At 44.0% G+C, this 15,366-nt stretch overlaps 1 protein-coding gene across 15 annotated transcripts in view; it reads left to right on the forward strand.

The window, feature by feature from the left end:
- LOC106573205 (protein-methionine sulfoxide oxidase mical2b-like) overlaps window positions 1-15,366 on the forward strand; it is a 73,357-nt gene that overhangs the window by 20,275 nt on the left and 37,716 nt on the right. For all 15 annotated transcript variants that reach the window (XM_045696961.1, XM_045696965.1, XM_045696967.1 and 12 more), the window contains 5 exons: window positions 821-976; window positions 2,807-2,907; window positions 3,764-4,021; window positions 12,299-12,414; window positions 13,406-13,532. In XM_045696961.1, the coding sequence (XP_045552917.1) occupies window positions 821-976; window positions 2,807-2,907; window positions 3,764-4,021; window positions 12,299-12,414; window positions 13,406-13,532 (758 nt within the window). The remainder of the gene's footprint in view (window positions 1-820; window positions 977-2,806; window positions 2,908-3,763; window positions 4,022-12,298; window positions 12,415-13,405; window positions 13,533-15,366) is intronic.

Below are 15,366 nucleotides of genomic sequence, written 5' to 3' on the forward strand. Positions count from 1 at the left end.
AGTTTTAACAGTAGGAGACTCAAACCACTTTGTAAAGACTGGGGACATCTAGTGGAAGCAATAGGAAGTGCTCAATGAACCATAGCTCACGGTGTGATTAATAGGCAACGTGATGAAGTTGAGTTTGCAATTCAGAATTCCACTTCCTGTTTCGATCTGTCTCGGGGTTTTGACTGCCATATGAGTTCTGTTATACTCACAGACACCATTCAAACAGTTTTAGAAACTTTAGGGTGTTTTCTATCCACAAGTATTAATTATATGCATATCCTAGCTTCTGAGTTTGAGTTAGTAGGCCGTTTAAAATGGGCACGGATTTTTTTCAAAATGCGCTGTGGCGCCCCCTATCCTAGGCGACCGTCAAGAGGTTAACTCTAGTTAGCACTGGTAACATTTGAACTGCATCAGAACACTTTGCCTACAGGTCTACCTGGGAGCCTGAGAAGATAAACTGCTTGTATACACACTGGCCCTGGTCATGTGACAGGTGAAAGTCAATTACAGTATTGGCATCAGTCTTGAGCATAGTCTGACTGCACCTAAAAAGGAAAGAAAATGGGTAAATCATCACCCAGACAATTATTACTCAAAGTTCAAAGGTAGTATTTTGTAATGCAATTCTACCATTTTTTTTTTTTTTTTTTTTTTGCATAATCTGAACCTTCATGACTCTTTATTACATGGTGCTATAAGAACAATACAATCAAATTATTACTCTATGTAATAAATCAATGTGACCCAGTTTTAAAACAAAAGAAAAATATTAACTTCCAAAATGTTAAGTGTCCTTAGCAGAACAATAACAATACTTTCTCCTCAGGTTTCAAGAGGAAGGAGTTCCGGGGTAAGCTGGCCATCGCCATCACAGCCAACTTTGTCAACAGGAACACCACGGCCGAGGCCAAGGTGGAGGAGATCAGCGGAGTGGCCTTCATCTTCAACCAGAAGTTCTTCCTGGAGCTCAAAGAGGAGACAGGTGAGTCCTCTACCAAACCTGACCCCCAACACACTTTACATTGCCGCGTAATGTTCAGAAAATGTATTCCCACCAAAACACATCAATTTACAAAAATACTCATCATAACGTTGACAAAATATATAACAATTATTTAAATGATTATAGATATACTACTCCTGGATTTTAAAATGGCTTTATGGAGAAAGCACATTTTTCAATATTCTGAGTACATAGCTCGCCATCACAGCAAGCTATACAGACACCCGCCGTACTTAGAAGCATGTCAAACGCTGTTTAAAATCAATCTTTATGGTATTTTTAACGTAAAATTGCGATAATATTCCAACCGGACAATAGCATATTCATTCAAGAAGGAACGGCGCACTCGCGGGATCGCGCATATCCAACCCCTTTGTCCACAGGCAGTCCACTGATTGACTGAGCTCCTATTATCTGCCCAGTGACAGGAGAATGCTGAAATAACTTTCTGAAGGCTGTTGACAGCCAATGGAAGCCTTAGGAAGTGCAACGTGACCCCACAGAAACTGTAGTTTCGATGAGAATTGTAGTTCTTTTGATTCTCTAGACTTTCCACTTCCTGGTTGGATTTTTCTCAGGTTTTTGCCTGCCATATGAGTTCTGTTATACTCAGACACCATTCAAACAGTTTTAGAAACTTCAGAGTGTTTTCTATCCAAATCTACTAATAATATGCATATTCTAGTTTCTGGGCCAGAGTAGTAACCAGTTTAATTTGGGTACGTTTTTCATCCGGCCGTGAAAATACTGCCCCCTACACCTCAACAGGTTAAACCATGTGAAGGGATGGCGTGATTAATGGGGAACCAATTATTTGTCTCCACAATGTCTGTGCGCAGGTCACTCCCCTCAGTGAGCTTGTCCAGCAGTGGGGTCAAGAGGAGGTTTGCTTGAGATGGGAGTATCTAGAGTTGACAATTGATATATGCCATTGGATGAAATGGTGTTTTTGTTCTATGAAGTACCAGGGACGAGATTAGAACCTTGTCATTAGGGACCAAACTGAACGATAATTTATAGCGAATGGTATCTGGCTGTAGATACTCCTCTCTAAAGTAAACAGGCTTTCTTTGTGAACTGTTCCTAACTAACTATCTGTGGTTTGTCATGTCAAAAGGGGGTGGATCTTGCTAAAAAGATCTCAGTAGCCATTGTGTTAACACTCTTAACGGGTCATTAGAAATGGTGAATCGTTAAAAGTCAAAGATGCTTTTGCAAAAGCATATCTTAATTATTAAAGATATAGTTAACTCGGACTGGTGTGTTTAACTCTCCTCATTTGGTAATGCAGAAATTAGCCACCACACAAGACGGCACAAACAGATCTGCGACCAGGCTAATTTATGTCTAGAATTCTGATTCCCTAGGTGTCATCATCAGTCCAATGGGAACCAAAATAAAATGTTTTAATCAATGAAACCAGTGTGGCTCCTACAAAAAAGGAGTGATGTGTTTACGATGAAGTGCTAGCCTGTCGGGTAGATAAGATGTGCTTTGCCATGCTAGAACACTATGGAGAATCCTGTGCTGCTGATTTCTCTCTTTGCTTGGCTTTGTGAGGACAGTTGGCTCAGCAGTGAAGACAGGCTGGAATCCCTTCCCCTCCAATCCCCTCTTAATCAAAGGGCCGTGCCCCATCACTCACATGGATCATAAGATAAACATTGTATTTTGAAACATGATCCACTGGGCTAATCCCTACTGTACAGTTGGTCAACTAATACAACCACCCCACTGGTTGTACGGTCAACCTGGTCAACATGATGATGCACATAAAGGTGTTAATTCATCTTTGTTGTCTTGTTGCAGGGATTGATCTGGAGAACATTGTGTACTACAGAGACAACACGCACTACTTTGTGATGACTGCAAAGAAGCAGAGTCTGCTGGACAAGGGGGTCATCATTCATGTGAGTGGTGTTTGTTTTGCTCCTTTGTGTTCACCTTCCCCATATGTCATTCCCCCACTCTTCCAATCCCCAACTGTTCAGATATTTACAGCTGTGCAATTGTGCCCTATCTGCCAGAGGGTGCTAAATCTCAGCCCTTTGTTTGAACTGGGAATAAAAGCACAGAACAAGGTGGAGTGAGAGGAGAAACGGTGTTGCTGGTTGAGAAGGAATCTGGCACGTGTGTGTATCTGGTCTCTGAAGGCTCGTTTTCGTTTCATTTTTCCTTCAGTGAAGATGGACTCCTCATCCGTCCTGCTCTGAATGTGACCTCTGTGTGTAGTCTTTAAACTCTCATCATAGCACTGCTGCCTTGACTGGTTCGAATTGTCAGCGAGCTCTTGACTTACATTTTAAATTGTACAATGAAAATATGTTTGATAAAATATGATGGTGATTGCATGTGAGGGCACTGATCCATAACAATAATGTAGTAGACTTGTAATCCCTGTAATTGCTTGCTACCTGAGGTGAAACCTCCCTTTTGTTTCAGCAGCTGGTTAAAAAAACAGACTTGTACTGCGTAGCTTTTCAAAGTCTGCTTACGTGTTCAGAAATGTTGAACAAAACTGTTTAGGGCAACTAAAGTCTTTAGGGCCGTTTGCCATCACCTCAGTCTAGTCTACACAGAATGAAGAGGGATCACATGCAATAAGTAGGTAGGGCCCTGATGTTTTCCTGACCATATGACCTGACCAGGAAAATCTTAAGCCCCAGTTATAGGCTCCAACTAGGGTCTGGTAGAGGTGGTGCTCTGATCCTTTCGGAGCAATACCATTAATTTTCCATCAACCCTCCCTGTTTCTTGGTCCTGCAGGATTACATTGAAACAGAGAAGCTTCTGGGCCAAGACAACGTGAACCAGGAGGCTCTTCTCTCCTACGCCCGCGAGGCTGCCGACTTTGGCACCAACTACCAGCTGCCCTCTCTGGACTACGCCATCAACCACTGCAACCAGCCCGATGTGGCCATGTTCGACTTCACCTGCATGTACGCCTCAGAGAATGCGGCGCTGTTCAGGGAGAAGTGCGGACACCAGCTACTGGTGGCTCTGGTGGGGGACAGTCTACTGGAGGTGAGGGGGGCTTTACTTCATACTAATGTTGTACTGTTGTGGGTGAAATTAATACACATTGTCGCACCATAGCAAAATGGAGTAAAACATTTTGCAGCAGAAACCAAAGACATGCATTTCTTATTGGATAACTTCAGGTTTTCCCCTCTGTTCGGTCCGTTTTCATCCGTTTGTTGCACCGGTATAGATTACTGTTAACCTCTATGGGCTAGGCGGGACGTAATCGTCCCACCTACGTAACAGCCAGTGTAATCCAGTGGCGCGATTTTCAAATACCTTAAAAATCCTATTACTTCAATTTCTCAAACATATGACTATTTTACAGCTATTTAAAGACAAGACTCTCGTTAATCTAACCACACTGTCCGATTTCAAAAAGGCTTTACAACGAAAGGAAAACATTAGATTATGTCAGCAGAGTACCCAGCCAGAAATAATCAGACACCCATTTTTCAAGCTAGCATATAATGTCACAAAAACCCAGAAGACAGCTAAATGCAGCACTAACCTTTGATCTTCATCAGATGACAACCCTAGGACATTATGTTATACAATACATGCATGTTTTGTTCAATCAAGTTCATATTTATATCAAAAAACAGCTTTTTACATTAGCATGTGACGTTCAGAACTAGCATACCCCCCGCAAACTTCCGGGGAATTTACTAACAATTTACTAAATTACTCACGATAAACGTTCACAAAAAGCATAACAATTATTTTAAGAATTATAGATACAGAACTCTTCTATGCACTCGATGTCCGATTTTAAAATAGCTTTTTGGTGAAAGCACATTTTGCAATATTCTAAGTACGTAGCCCAGCCATCACGGGCTAGCAATTTAGACACCCGGCAAGTTTAGCCTTCACCAAAATCAGATTTACTATTATAAAAGTTTGATTACCTTTTGTTGTCTTCGTCAAAATGCACTCCCAGGACTGCTACTTCAATAACAAATGTTGGTTTTGTCCAAAATAATCCATCGTTATATCCGAATAGCGGCGTTTTGTTCGTGCGTCCCAGACACTATCCGAAATGGTAAATCAGGGTCGTGCGCATGGCGCAATTCGTGACAAAAATTTCTAAATATTCCAATACCGTACCTCGAAGCATGTCAACCGCTGTTTAAAATAAATTTTTATGCAATTTATCTCGTAAAAAAGCGATAATATTCCGACCGGGAATCTCCTTTTCGGCAAACAGAGGAAAAAACACAAAGACGGGGGCGACCAGTGCACGCGCCTAAGCCCACAGTCCCTTGATCGGCCACTTGAGAAAGGCGATAATGTGTTTCAGCCTGGGGCTGGAATGACGACATTCAGGTTTTTCCCGGGCTCTGAGAGCCTATTGGACCTGTGGGAATTGTCACGTTACCGCAGAGATCCTTTGTAATTGAATGAGATGTCAAAGAAAGACAAATGGTCAGACAGGCCACTTCCTGTAAAGGAATCTCTCAGGTTTTGACCTGCCATTTGAGTTCTGTTATACTCACAGACACCATTCAAACAGTTTTAGAAACTTTAGGGTGTTTTCTATCCAAAGCCAATAATTTATATGCATATTCTAGTTACTGGGCAGGAGTAGTAACCAGATTAAATCGGGTACATTTTTTTTATCCAGCCGTGCAAATACTGCCCGTTGGTGGGTGGTATAAGGGGCTTTGGTGACAAAACAGATGGCACTGTGATAGACTGCATCCAGTGTGCTGAGTAGAGTATTGGAAGCTATTTTGTAAATGACATCGCCGAGGTCGAGGATCGGTAGGATAGTCAGTTTTACGAGGGTGTGTTTTGCGACGTGAGTGAAGGAGGCTTTGTTGCAAAATAGGAAGCCGATTCTAGATTTCATTTTGGATCGGAGATGTTTAATATGAGTCTGGAAGGAGAGTTTACAGTCTAGCCAGACACCTAGGTAGTTGTCCACATATTCTAAGTCAGAACAGTCCAGAGTAATGATGCTATTTGGGCGGGCGGGTGCGGGCAGCGAATGGTTGAAAAGCATGCATTTGGTTTTATTAGCATTTAAGAGCAGTTGGAGGCCATGGAAGGAGTGTTGTATGGTATTGAAGCTCATTTGGAGGTTAGTTAACAGTGTCCAAAGAAGGGCCAGATGTATATACAGAATGGTATCGTCTGCATAGAAGTGGATCAGGGAATCACCCGCAGCAAGAGCGACATCGTGTGTATATATATATATATATATAGTATGAGAAAAGAATCGGCCCGAGAATTGAATCCTGTGGCACCCCCATAGAGGCTGCCAGAGGTCCAGAGAACAGGCCCTCCGATTTGACACACTGAACTCTATCTGAGAAGTAGTTGGTGAACCAGGCGAGGCAGTCATTTGAGAAACCAAGGCTGTTGAGTCTGCCGATAAGAATGAGGTGATTGACAGAGTCGAAAGCCTTGGCCAGGTCAACGAAGACTTCTGCACAGTACTGTCTTCTATCGATGGCGGTTATGATATCGTTTAGTACCTTGAGCGTGGCTGAGGTGCATCCGTGACCAGGGATTCGAAATGGTCAGTGATCTGTTTATTAACTTGGCTTTCAAAGACTTTAGAAAGGAAGGGCAGGATGTCTATAACAGTTTGGGTCTAGAGTGTCACCCCCTTTGAAGAGGGAGATGACCACGGCAGCTTTCCAATCTTTAGGGATTTCGGACGATACGAGTGGTTGAACAGACTGGTGATGGGGTTGCAAAAATGGGGGCAGATAATTTCAGAAAAAGAGGGTCTAGATTGTCTACACCAGCTGATTTGTACGGGTCCAGGTTTTGCAGCTCTTTCAGAACATCAGCTATCTGGATTTGGGTGAAGGAGAAGCTGGGGAGGCTTGGGCAAGTAGCTGCGGGGGGTGCGGAGCTGTTGGCCGGGATTGGGGGGGGTAACCAGGAGGAAAGCATGGCCAGCCGTAGAGATGCTTATTGAAATTATCGTGGATTTATTGGTGGTGACAGTGTTACCTAGCCTCAGTGCAGTGGGCAGCTGGGAGGAGATGCTCTTATTCTCTTATTCTCCAAACTTTTTGGAGTTTGTGCTACAGGATGCACATTTCTGTTTGAGAAGCTAGCCTTCGCTTTCCTGACTGACTGCGTGTATTGCTTCCTGACTTCCCTGAAAGTTTCATATCGCGGGGACTATTCGATGCTAGTGCAGTCTGCCATAGGATGTTTTTGTGCTGGTCGAGGGCAGTCAGGTCTGGAGTGAACCAAGGGCTATATCTGTTCTTAGTTCTACCTTTTTTGAAAGGGGCATGCTTATTTAAGATGGTGAGGAAATTACTTTTAAAGAACGACCAGGCATCCTCGACTGACGGGATGAGGTCAGTATCCTTCCAGGATACCCGGGTCAGGTCGATTAGAAAGGCCTGCTCGCAGAAGTGTCTTAGGGAGCGTTTGACAGTGATGAGGGCCACGGATGCAGGCAATGAGGCAGTGATTTCTGAGATCCTGATTGAAAACATTAGAGGTGTATTTGTAGGGCAAGTTGGTCAGGATAATATCTATGAGGGTGCCCATGTTTACGGATTTAGGGTTGTACCTGGTGGGTTCCTTGATAATTTGTGAGATTGAGGGCATCTAGCTTAGATTGTAGGACTGCCGGGGTGTTAAGCATATCCCAGTTTAGGTCACCTAACAGAACGAACTCTGAAGATGGGGGGCAATCAATTCCCATATGGTGTCCAGGGCACAGCTGGGAGCTGAGGGGGTCTATAACAGGTGGCAACAGTGAGAGACTTATTTCTGGAGAGGTTCATTTTTAAAATTAGAAGCTCGAACTGTTTGGGCATAGAGCTTGCAAAGTTCTGTCATACTTTCCAGGTATCTCTGCAGTAGATTGCAACTCCTCCCCCTTTGGCAGTTCTGTCTTGATGGAAAATGTTGTTGCGGATAGAAATCTCAGAATTCTTGGTGGCCTGCCTTAGCCAGGATTCAGACACGGCAAGGACATCAGTAAAACAAACTTAGGGAGGAGGTTTCTGATGTTAACATGCATGAAACCAAGGCTTTTTCGGTTACAGAAGTCAACAAATGAGTGCCTGGGCACACGCATGGCCTGGGTTAACCTCCACATCACCCGAGGAACAGAGGAGGAGTAGTAGGATGAGGGTACGGCTAAAGACTATCAAAAGTCTAGTGCATTGGGGACAGAGAATAACAGGAGCAGATTTCTGGGCGTGGTAGAATAGATTCAGGACATAATCTACAGACGGGTATGGTGGGGTGCGGGTACAGTGGAGGTAAATCCAGCCACCGAGTGATAAGAGAGGTTGCATCTCTGGACGGGCTAGTTATGCTGGGTGAGGTCACCACATGTATGGGAGGTGGAACAAAGGAGGTATCTGAGGCATGTTGAGTGGGACTAGGGGCTCCGCAGTAAACTAGGACAATAATAACCATCCTAAACAACAGTGTACAAGGCATATTGACATTTGAGAGAGGCATAAAGCAATCACAGGTGTTGATTGGGAGAGCTAGCTAAGGCAACAATGGGTAAGACAACAGCTAATGTAAAATGGTGATGAATGGGCAGAGTTGACACACAATACAAAACATAAAAAATGGCAGTTGTTGTGCCGCAAGGTGTTATCTTTAAAAAATATCTGGTTTTATTGCTAGCTTGAGTTACCTGGGGTGGCAGAGTACCATGTAGCCATGGCTCTATTTAATACTGTGCGTTTCCCAGCCTCTGTTCTGGACCTGGGGACTGTGAAGAGACCTCTGGTTGCATGACTTGTGTTGTACCGATGAGTGTCTGAACTGTGTGCCAACTGCTTGAACAGACAGGTCGGTGCCTTCAACACATCAATACCTCGCACAAAGACCAATACCAATGCAGTCAATCTCTCAACTTTGAGCCAGGAGAGATTGACAGAAATGTAACTGACTCCCGTGTACATCTAAATGCACTAGGTGCTACTTTGTACTGGACCAACTGCAATTTACCTATGGCCCTCTTTGCCACACATAACCACACAACTGGGCAGTAGTCCAGATGCAACAAAACTAGCACCTGTCTGGTCGACTAAGATGTCAAGAAAGCAGAGCAACGCCTTAACATTGTCACGAACCGGCTCGAAGTCCGTAACAAAAAGGGAGACTGTGGAGATAATAAATATATTTTTGTTATTCCTTAACTGAGGAAACGTAAATACAATTAACAATGGTGTGTGTGTGTAGTCAGTAATCCGTAGTGTGGTTGCGTGCATAAATGTGATCATGAGGGGTGTTGAAAGGAGCCAAAGCAAACAAACAAAAATGCCACAACCAAAAACTAACAGTGTGTCTGCATGGAGAGAGTCTCCTCAATGGTGTATTTATCTCGGGACATACCCGGGCCCAGGTGTGTCCCATGTCGCTGACGAGCCTCCCAGCTCGGCTCGCTGACATCCTAATAAGGAAAACAAGAGCAAAGACAAAGAATACGGCAGACAGAGTGGGATGGTCGTCACAACATGGACAGACCTCTTCCCATTTTAGCAACCGAGTCAATATGTTTTGACCATGACAGCTTACTATCTTGGGTTGCACCCAGCTGTTTAGTCTCCTCAACTTGCTCAATCACCACGTTATTCAATAATGGATCCTAAATTAGGTTTAGCATTGAGTGAGTGATTTGTCCCAAAAACAATGCTTTTAGTTTTTTATATATATTTAGCACCAGCCTATTGCTAGTTACTCATTCTAAAACTGACTGAAGCTCTGTTAAGAGTCAGTTATTTATTTTATTGTCGTAGCTGACGTGTATACTTTTGAGTCGTTAGCGTTCATAGACACACAAGCTTTATTCAAGGACATTGGAAAGTCATTAGTAATAACAGAAAACAATAATGGCCCAAGCTGGCTGCCCTGCGGTACACCACCCAACTGAATTTGCATTAGAGGCTTCCATTAAAGAAAACCCTCTGTGTTCTATTAGATTGGTAACTCTCAATCCATGATAAGGCAGAGGATGCAAATCCATAACACAAGTTATTTTTTCAGCAATACATTTATGATCAATGATATCAAAAGCTGTACTGACATCTAACAAAACAGCTCCCAAAATATTCTTACTATCAATTTCTTTCAGCCAATCTTCAGTTATTTGTGTCAGTGCTGAGCATGTTGGGTGCCCTTCCCTACAAGCATGCTGAAAGTCCGTTGTAAAATAACTATTTGATCAAACGCGATTATTTTCCAAAAGTTTGCTAAGCCCTGGTAACAGGCTGATTGGTCAGCTGTTTGAACCATTAAAGGGTGCTCTGCTATTCTTGGGCAGCGGAATGACCTTTGCCTCCCTCCAGGTCTGAGGGCACACACCGTATTCTAGGCTTAAATTGAACATGTGGCAAACTGGAGTCACAATGTATTCTGCTACCAACCTCACCAACTTAGCATCCAGGTTGTTGGTACCAGGTGGCTGGTACAGGTTAAGGCAATAAATAGGCCATGGTGGTGAAGTAATTACAATATAGCAATTAAACACTGGAATGGTAGATGTGCAGAAGATGAATGTGCAAGTAGAGATACTGGGGTGCAAAGAAGCAAAATAAATACAGTATGGGGATGAGGTAGGTAGATGGGCTGTTTACAGATGGGCTGTGTACAGGTGCAGTGATCTGTGAGCTGCTCTGACAGCTGGTGCTTAAAGCTAGTGAGGGAGATATGAGTCTCCAGCTTCAGAGATTTTTGCAGTTCGTTCCAGTCATTGGCAGCAGAGAACTGGAAGGAAAGATGACCAAAGGAGGAATTGGCTTTGGGGGTGACCAGTGAGATATACCTGCTGGAGCACGTGCTACGAGTGGGTGCTGCTATGGTGACCAGTGAGCTGAGATAAGGCGGGGCTTTACCTAGCTTTACCTTTACGGCTCCCATAGGCTCTCAGAGCCCGGGAAAAAGCTGAACGATATCGAGGCAGCCTCTGGCTGAAACACATTATCGCTTTTGGCAAGTGGCCGATCAGAGTACTATGGGCTTAGGCGCGTGCCCGAGTCGACCGACTGCTTTATTTTCTTTCGTCTGTTTACCTAAACGCAGATTCCCGGTCGGAATATTATCGCTTTTTTATGCGAAAAATGGCATAAAAATTGATTTTAAACAGCGGTTGACATGCTTCGAAGTACGGTAATGGAATATTTAGAATTTTTTTGTCACGAATTGCGCCATGCTCGTCACCCTTATTTACCCTTTCGGATAGTGTCTTGAACGCACGAACAAAACGCCGCTGTTTGGATATAACTATGGATTATTTTGAACCAAACCAACATTTGTTATTGAAGTAGAAGTCCTGGGAGTGCATTCTGACGAAGACAGCAAAGGTAATAACATTTTTCTTATAGTAAAACTGACTTTGGTGAGTGCTAAACTTGCTGGGTGTCTAAATAGCCTGGCATCACAGGGCTAGCTATCTACTGAGAATATTGCAAAATGTGCTTTCACCGAAAAGCTATTTTAAAATCGGACATATCGAGTGCATAGAGGAGTTCTGTATCTATAATTCTTAAAATAATTGTTATGCTTTTTGTGAACGTTTATCGTGAGTAATTTAGTAAATTCACCGGCAGTGTTCGGTGGGAATGCTAGTCACATGCTAATGTAAAAAGCTGTTTTTTGATATAAATATGAACTTGATTGAACAAAACATGCATGTATTGTATAACATAATGTCCTAGGGTTGTCATCTGATGAAGATCATCAAAGGTTAGTGCTGCATTTAGCTGTGGTTTGGGTTTATGTGACATTATATGCTAGCTTGAAAAATGGGTGTCTGATTATTTCTGGCTGGGTACTCTGCTGACATAATCTAATGTTTTGCTTTCGTTGTAAAGCCTTTTTGAAATCGGACAGTGTGGTTAGATTAACGAGAGTCTTGTCTTTAAAATGGTGTAAAATAGTCATATGTTTGAAAAATTGAAGTTTTTGCGTTTTTTTGAATAACGCGCCACGGGATTACACTGGCTGTTACGTAGGTGGGACGATTTGGTGCCACCTACCCTAGAGAGGTTAACAGTGTCCAAAGAGGGGCCAGAGGTATACAGAATGGTGTTGTCTGCATAGAGGTGGATCAGAGAATCACCAGCAGCAAGAGCAACATTGATGTTTGTGGCTTGTCCTTATTTATAGAACCATTTTTTTTCAGCTCTTCTTACAGTAGATCAGATGAGCATTTTTCTTCCCACACATATTCCCTTTAGGCAGTTTGAGAACATTGCTTGCTTGTTGTCGCTGAACAATTAGTGTGTCTCCTGCTTTGTATGAGCGTAGTGTGTTGACCCATGTTCTCTCTGTCTTCAGCCCTTCTGGCCCACGGGGACAGGCTGTGCTAGAGGGTTCCTGGCTGCCTTTGACACGGTGTGGATGGTGAGGGGCTGGGCGCAGGGCAAGGCCCATCTGGAGATCCTGGCAGAAAGGTACAGTAGGCTAGAGATGTTTACATATGAGATTCTATTGACGGCCTCCCGAGTGGCGCAGCAGTCACTACAGACCCGGGTTCGATCCCAGGCTGTCTCGCAGCTGGCCGTGACCGGGAGAGCCATGAGTCGGCGCACAATTGGCCCAGCGTTGTCCGGTTTAGGGGAGGGTTTGGCCGGGCCGTGACTTCCTTGTCCTATCGCGCTCTAACGACTCCTTGTGGCTGACTTCGGCCGCCTGCGCGCTGACTTCGGCCGCCTGCGCGCTGACTTCGGCCGCCTGCGCGCTGACTTCGGCCGCCTGCGCGCTGACTTCGGCCGCCTGCGCGCTGACTTCGGCCGCCTGCGCGCTGACTTCGGCCGCCTGCGCGCTGACCTCGGCCGCCTGCGCGCTGACTCCGCCGCCTGCGCGCTGACTTCGGCCGCCTGCGCGCTGACTTCGGCCGCCTGCGCGCTGACTTCGGCCGCCTGCGCGCTGACTTCGGCCGCCTGCGCGCTGACTTCGGCCGCCTGCGCGCTGACTTCGGCCGCCTGCGCGCTGACTTCGGCCGCCTGCTGGGCGGTGTTTCCTCCGACACGTTGGTGCGGCTGGCTTTCCGGGTTAAATGAGCAGTGTGGCTTGGCAGGGTCTCGACCCTCGCCTCTCCCGAGTCCATAGGGGAGTTGCAGCGATGGGACAAGACTGTAACTACCAATAGGACATCGCAAAATTGGGGAAAAAGGGGTAAAAGTACAAAAAATTTATTATTTTTGACATTTTATTAATCCAGGTTTGGAGAGACCGGTTCCAGTCACTTTGGAAAAAAATTCTGTCAGGTGTCTACATTCAAATTATGATTAGATCCATGTTGCTACATGTTAGAAACGTTTGGTTATCCTATTAGTGGAAGTTATGGTGATTTTTGTGTTTACCTGTCATACTGTGGGACAATAATCTGTTGCTCTGGTTTTAACAGAAAATGAATGATTTCATCTCATGACATGTTTGTAGGGAGGGCCTCTACAGGCTATTACCCCAAACAACGACAGAGAACATCTCAAAGAACTTTGATCAGTACACCATAGACCCGGTAACACGGTACCCCAACCTCAACTCTAGCTGTGTCAAGCCACATCAGGTTTGTCTGAGATGGAGAATACCTCACATTTACATTTTAAACAGATAAATTGTCTTGTCCTATTTACAGTGCATTCGGAAAGTATTCAGACCCCCTGACTTTTTCCACATTCTGTTATGTTACAGCCTTATTCTAAAATTGATTAAATTACTTTTTTCCCCCTCATTAATCTACACAGAATACCCCATAATAAAAAAAGGTTTTTGGAAATTATTGCAAATGTATAAAAACAGAAACCTTACTTGCATAAGTATTAAAACCCTTTGCTATGAGACTCGAAATTTAGCTCAGATGCATCCTGTTTCCATTGATCATCCTTGATGTTTTTACAACTTGATTGGTGTCCACCTGTGGTAAATTCAATTGATTGGACATGATTTGGAAAGGGAAGGCACACGGTTTTTGCTCTGACATGCACTGTCAACTAAGTCATGAGGTCGAAGGAATTGTCTGTAGAGCTACGAGACAGGATTATGTCGAGGCACAGATCTGAGGAAGGGTACCAAAACAATTATGAAGCATTGAAGGTCCCCAAGAACACAGTGGCCTCATCAATCTTAAATGGAAGAAGGTAGAGTCTTGATGGTTCCAAACAAGAGCTGTCTGCCTGGCCAAACTGAGCAATCAGGGGAGTAGGGCGTTGGTCAGGGAGGTGACCAGGAACCTGTGGGTCACTCTGAAAGAGCTCCAGAGTTCCTCAGTGGAGATGGGAGAACCTTCCAAAAGGACAACCATCTTTGCAGCACGCCACCAGTCAGGCCTTTATGGTAGAGTGGCCAGATGAAAGCCGCTCCTCAGTAGTTTCCCTAAAGAAACAAGATTCTCTGGTCTGATGAAATCAAGATTGAACTCTTTGGCCTGAATGCCAAACATGTCTAGCACCATCCCTACGGTGAAGCATGGTGGTGGTAGCATCATGCTGATGGGATGTTTTTCAGCGGCACGGACTGGGAGACTAGTCAGTATCGAGGGAAAGATGACCAGAGCAAATTACAGACCGGTCCTTGATGAAAACCTGCTCAGGACCTCAGACTGGGGGCGAAGGTTCACCTTCGACCAGGACAATGACCCTAAGCACACAGCCAAGCAACGCAGAAGTGGCTTCGGGACAAGTCTCTGAATGTCCTTGAGTGGCCCAGCCAGAGCCCCGACTTAAAACCCGATCGAACATCTCTGGAGAGACCTGAAAATAGCTGTGCAGCGACGCTCCCCATCCAACCTGACAGAGCTTGAGAGGATCTGCAGAGAAGAATGTGGAGAAACTCCCCAAATACAGGTGTGCAAAGCTTGAATCGTCATACCCAAGAAGTTTCGAAGCTGTAATCGCTGCCAAAGGTGCTTCAACAAAGTACTGAGTAAAGGGTCTGAATACTTATGTAAATGTGGTATTTCTGTTTTTTATTTTAATACGTTTGCAATTTCTAAACCTGTTTTTGTTTTGTCATTATGGGGTATATAGATTGTTACTTTACAGCCTTATACTAAAATTCATGAACTTTTTAAAATATTTTTTTAGCAATGTGGAAAAAGTCAAGGGGTCTGAATACTTTCCGAATGCACTGTAGAACAGTTGACAATTAACCCATTCATGTCCATTGCAGAAATGTTATTTATTTTAGTCTAGTTTATTTTATTCTTGTTCTCGCTCCTTACTGATTGAAAAATGTCTTGGCCAAAGCATTTATCTACAATTTGAGTTTTTGATATTGTACTATATTTAGTCTTTGGACACATGGGGTTACTGTTTTTTACACATTTCATTAATCAAGTGGCATGTTCATTAAATACAGTTTAAGTCAGAAGTTTACATATACATTTAAACTCAGTTTTTCAC

The sequence above is a fragment of the Salmo salar genome, chromosome ssa16 (assembly GCF_905237065.1).
Source record: "Salmo salar chromosome ssa16, Ssal_v3.1, whole genome shotgun sequence".
Classification (NCBI taxonomy): Eukaryota; Metazoa; Chordata; class Actinopteri; order Salmoniformes; family Salmonidae; genus Salmo; species Salmo salar.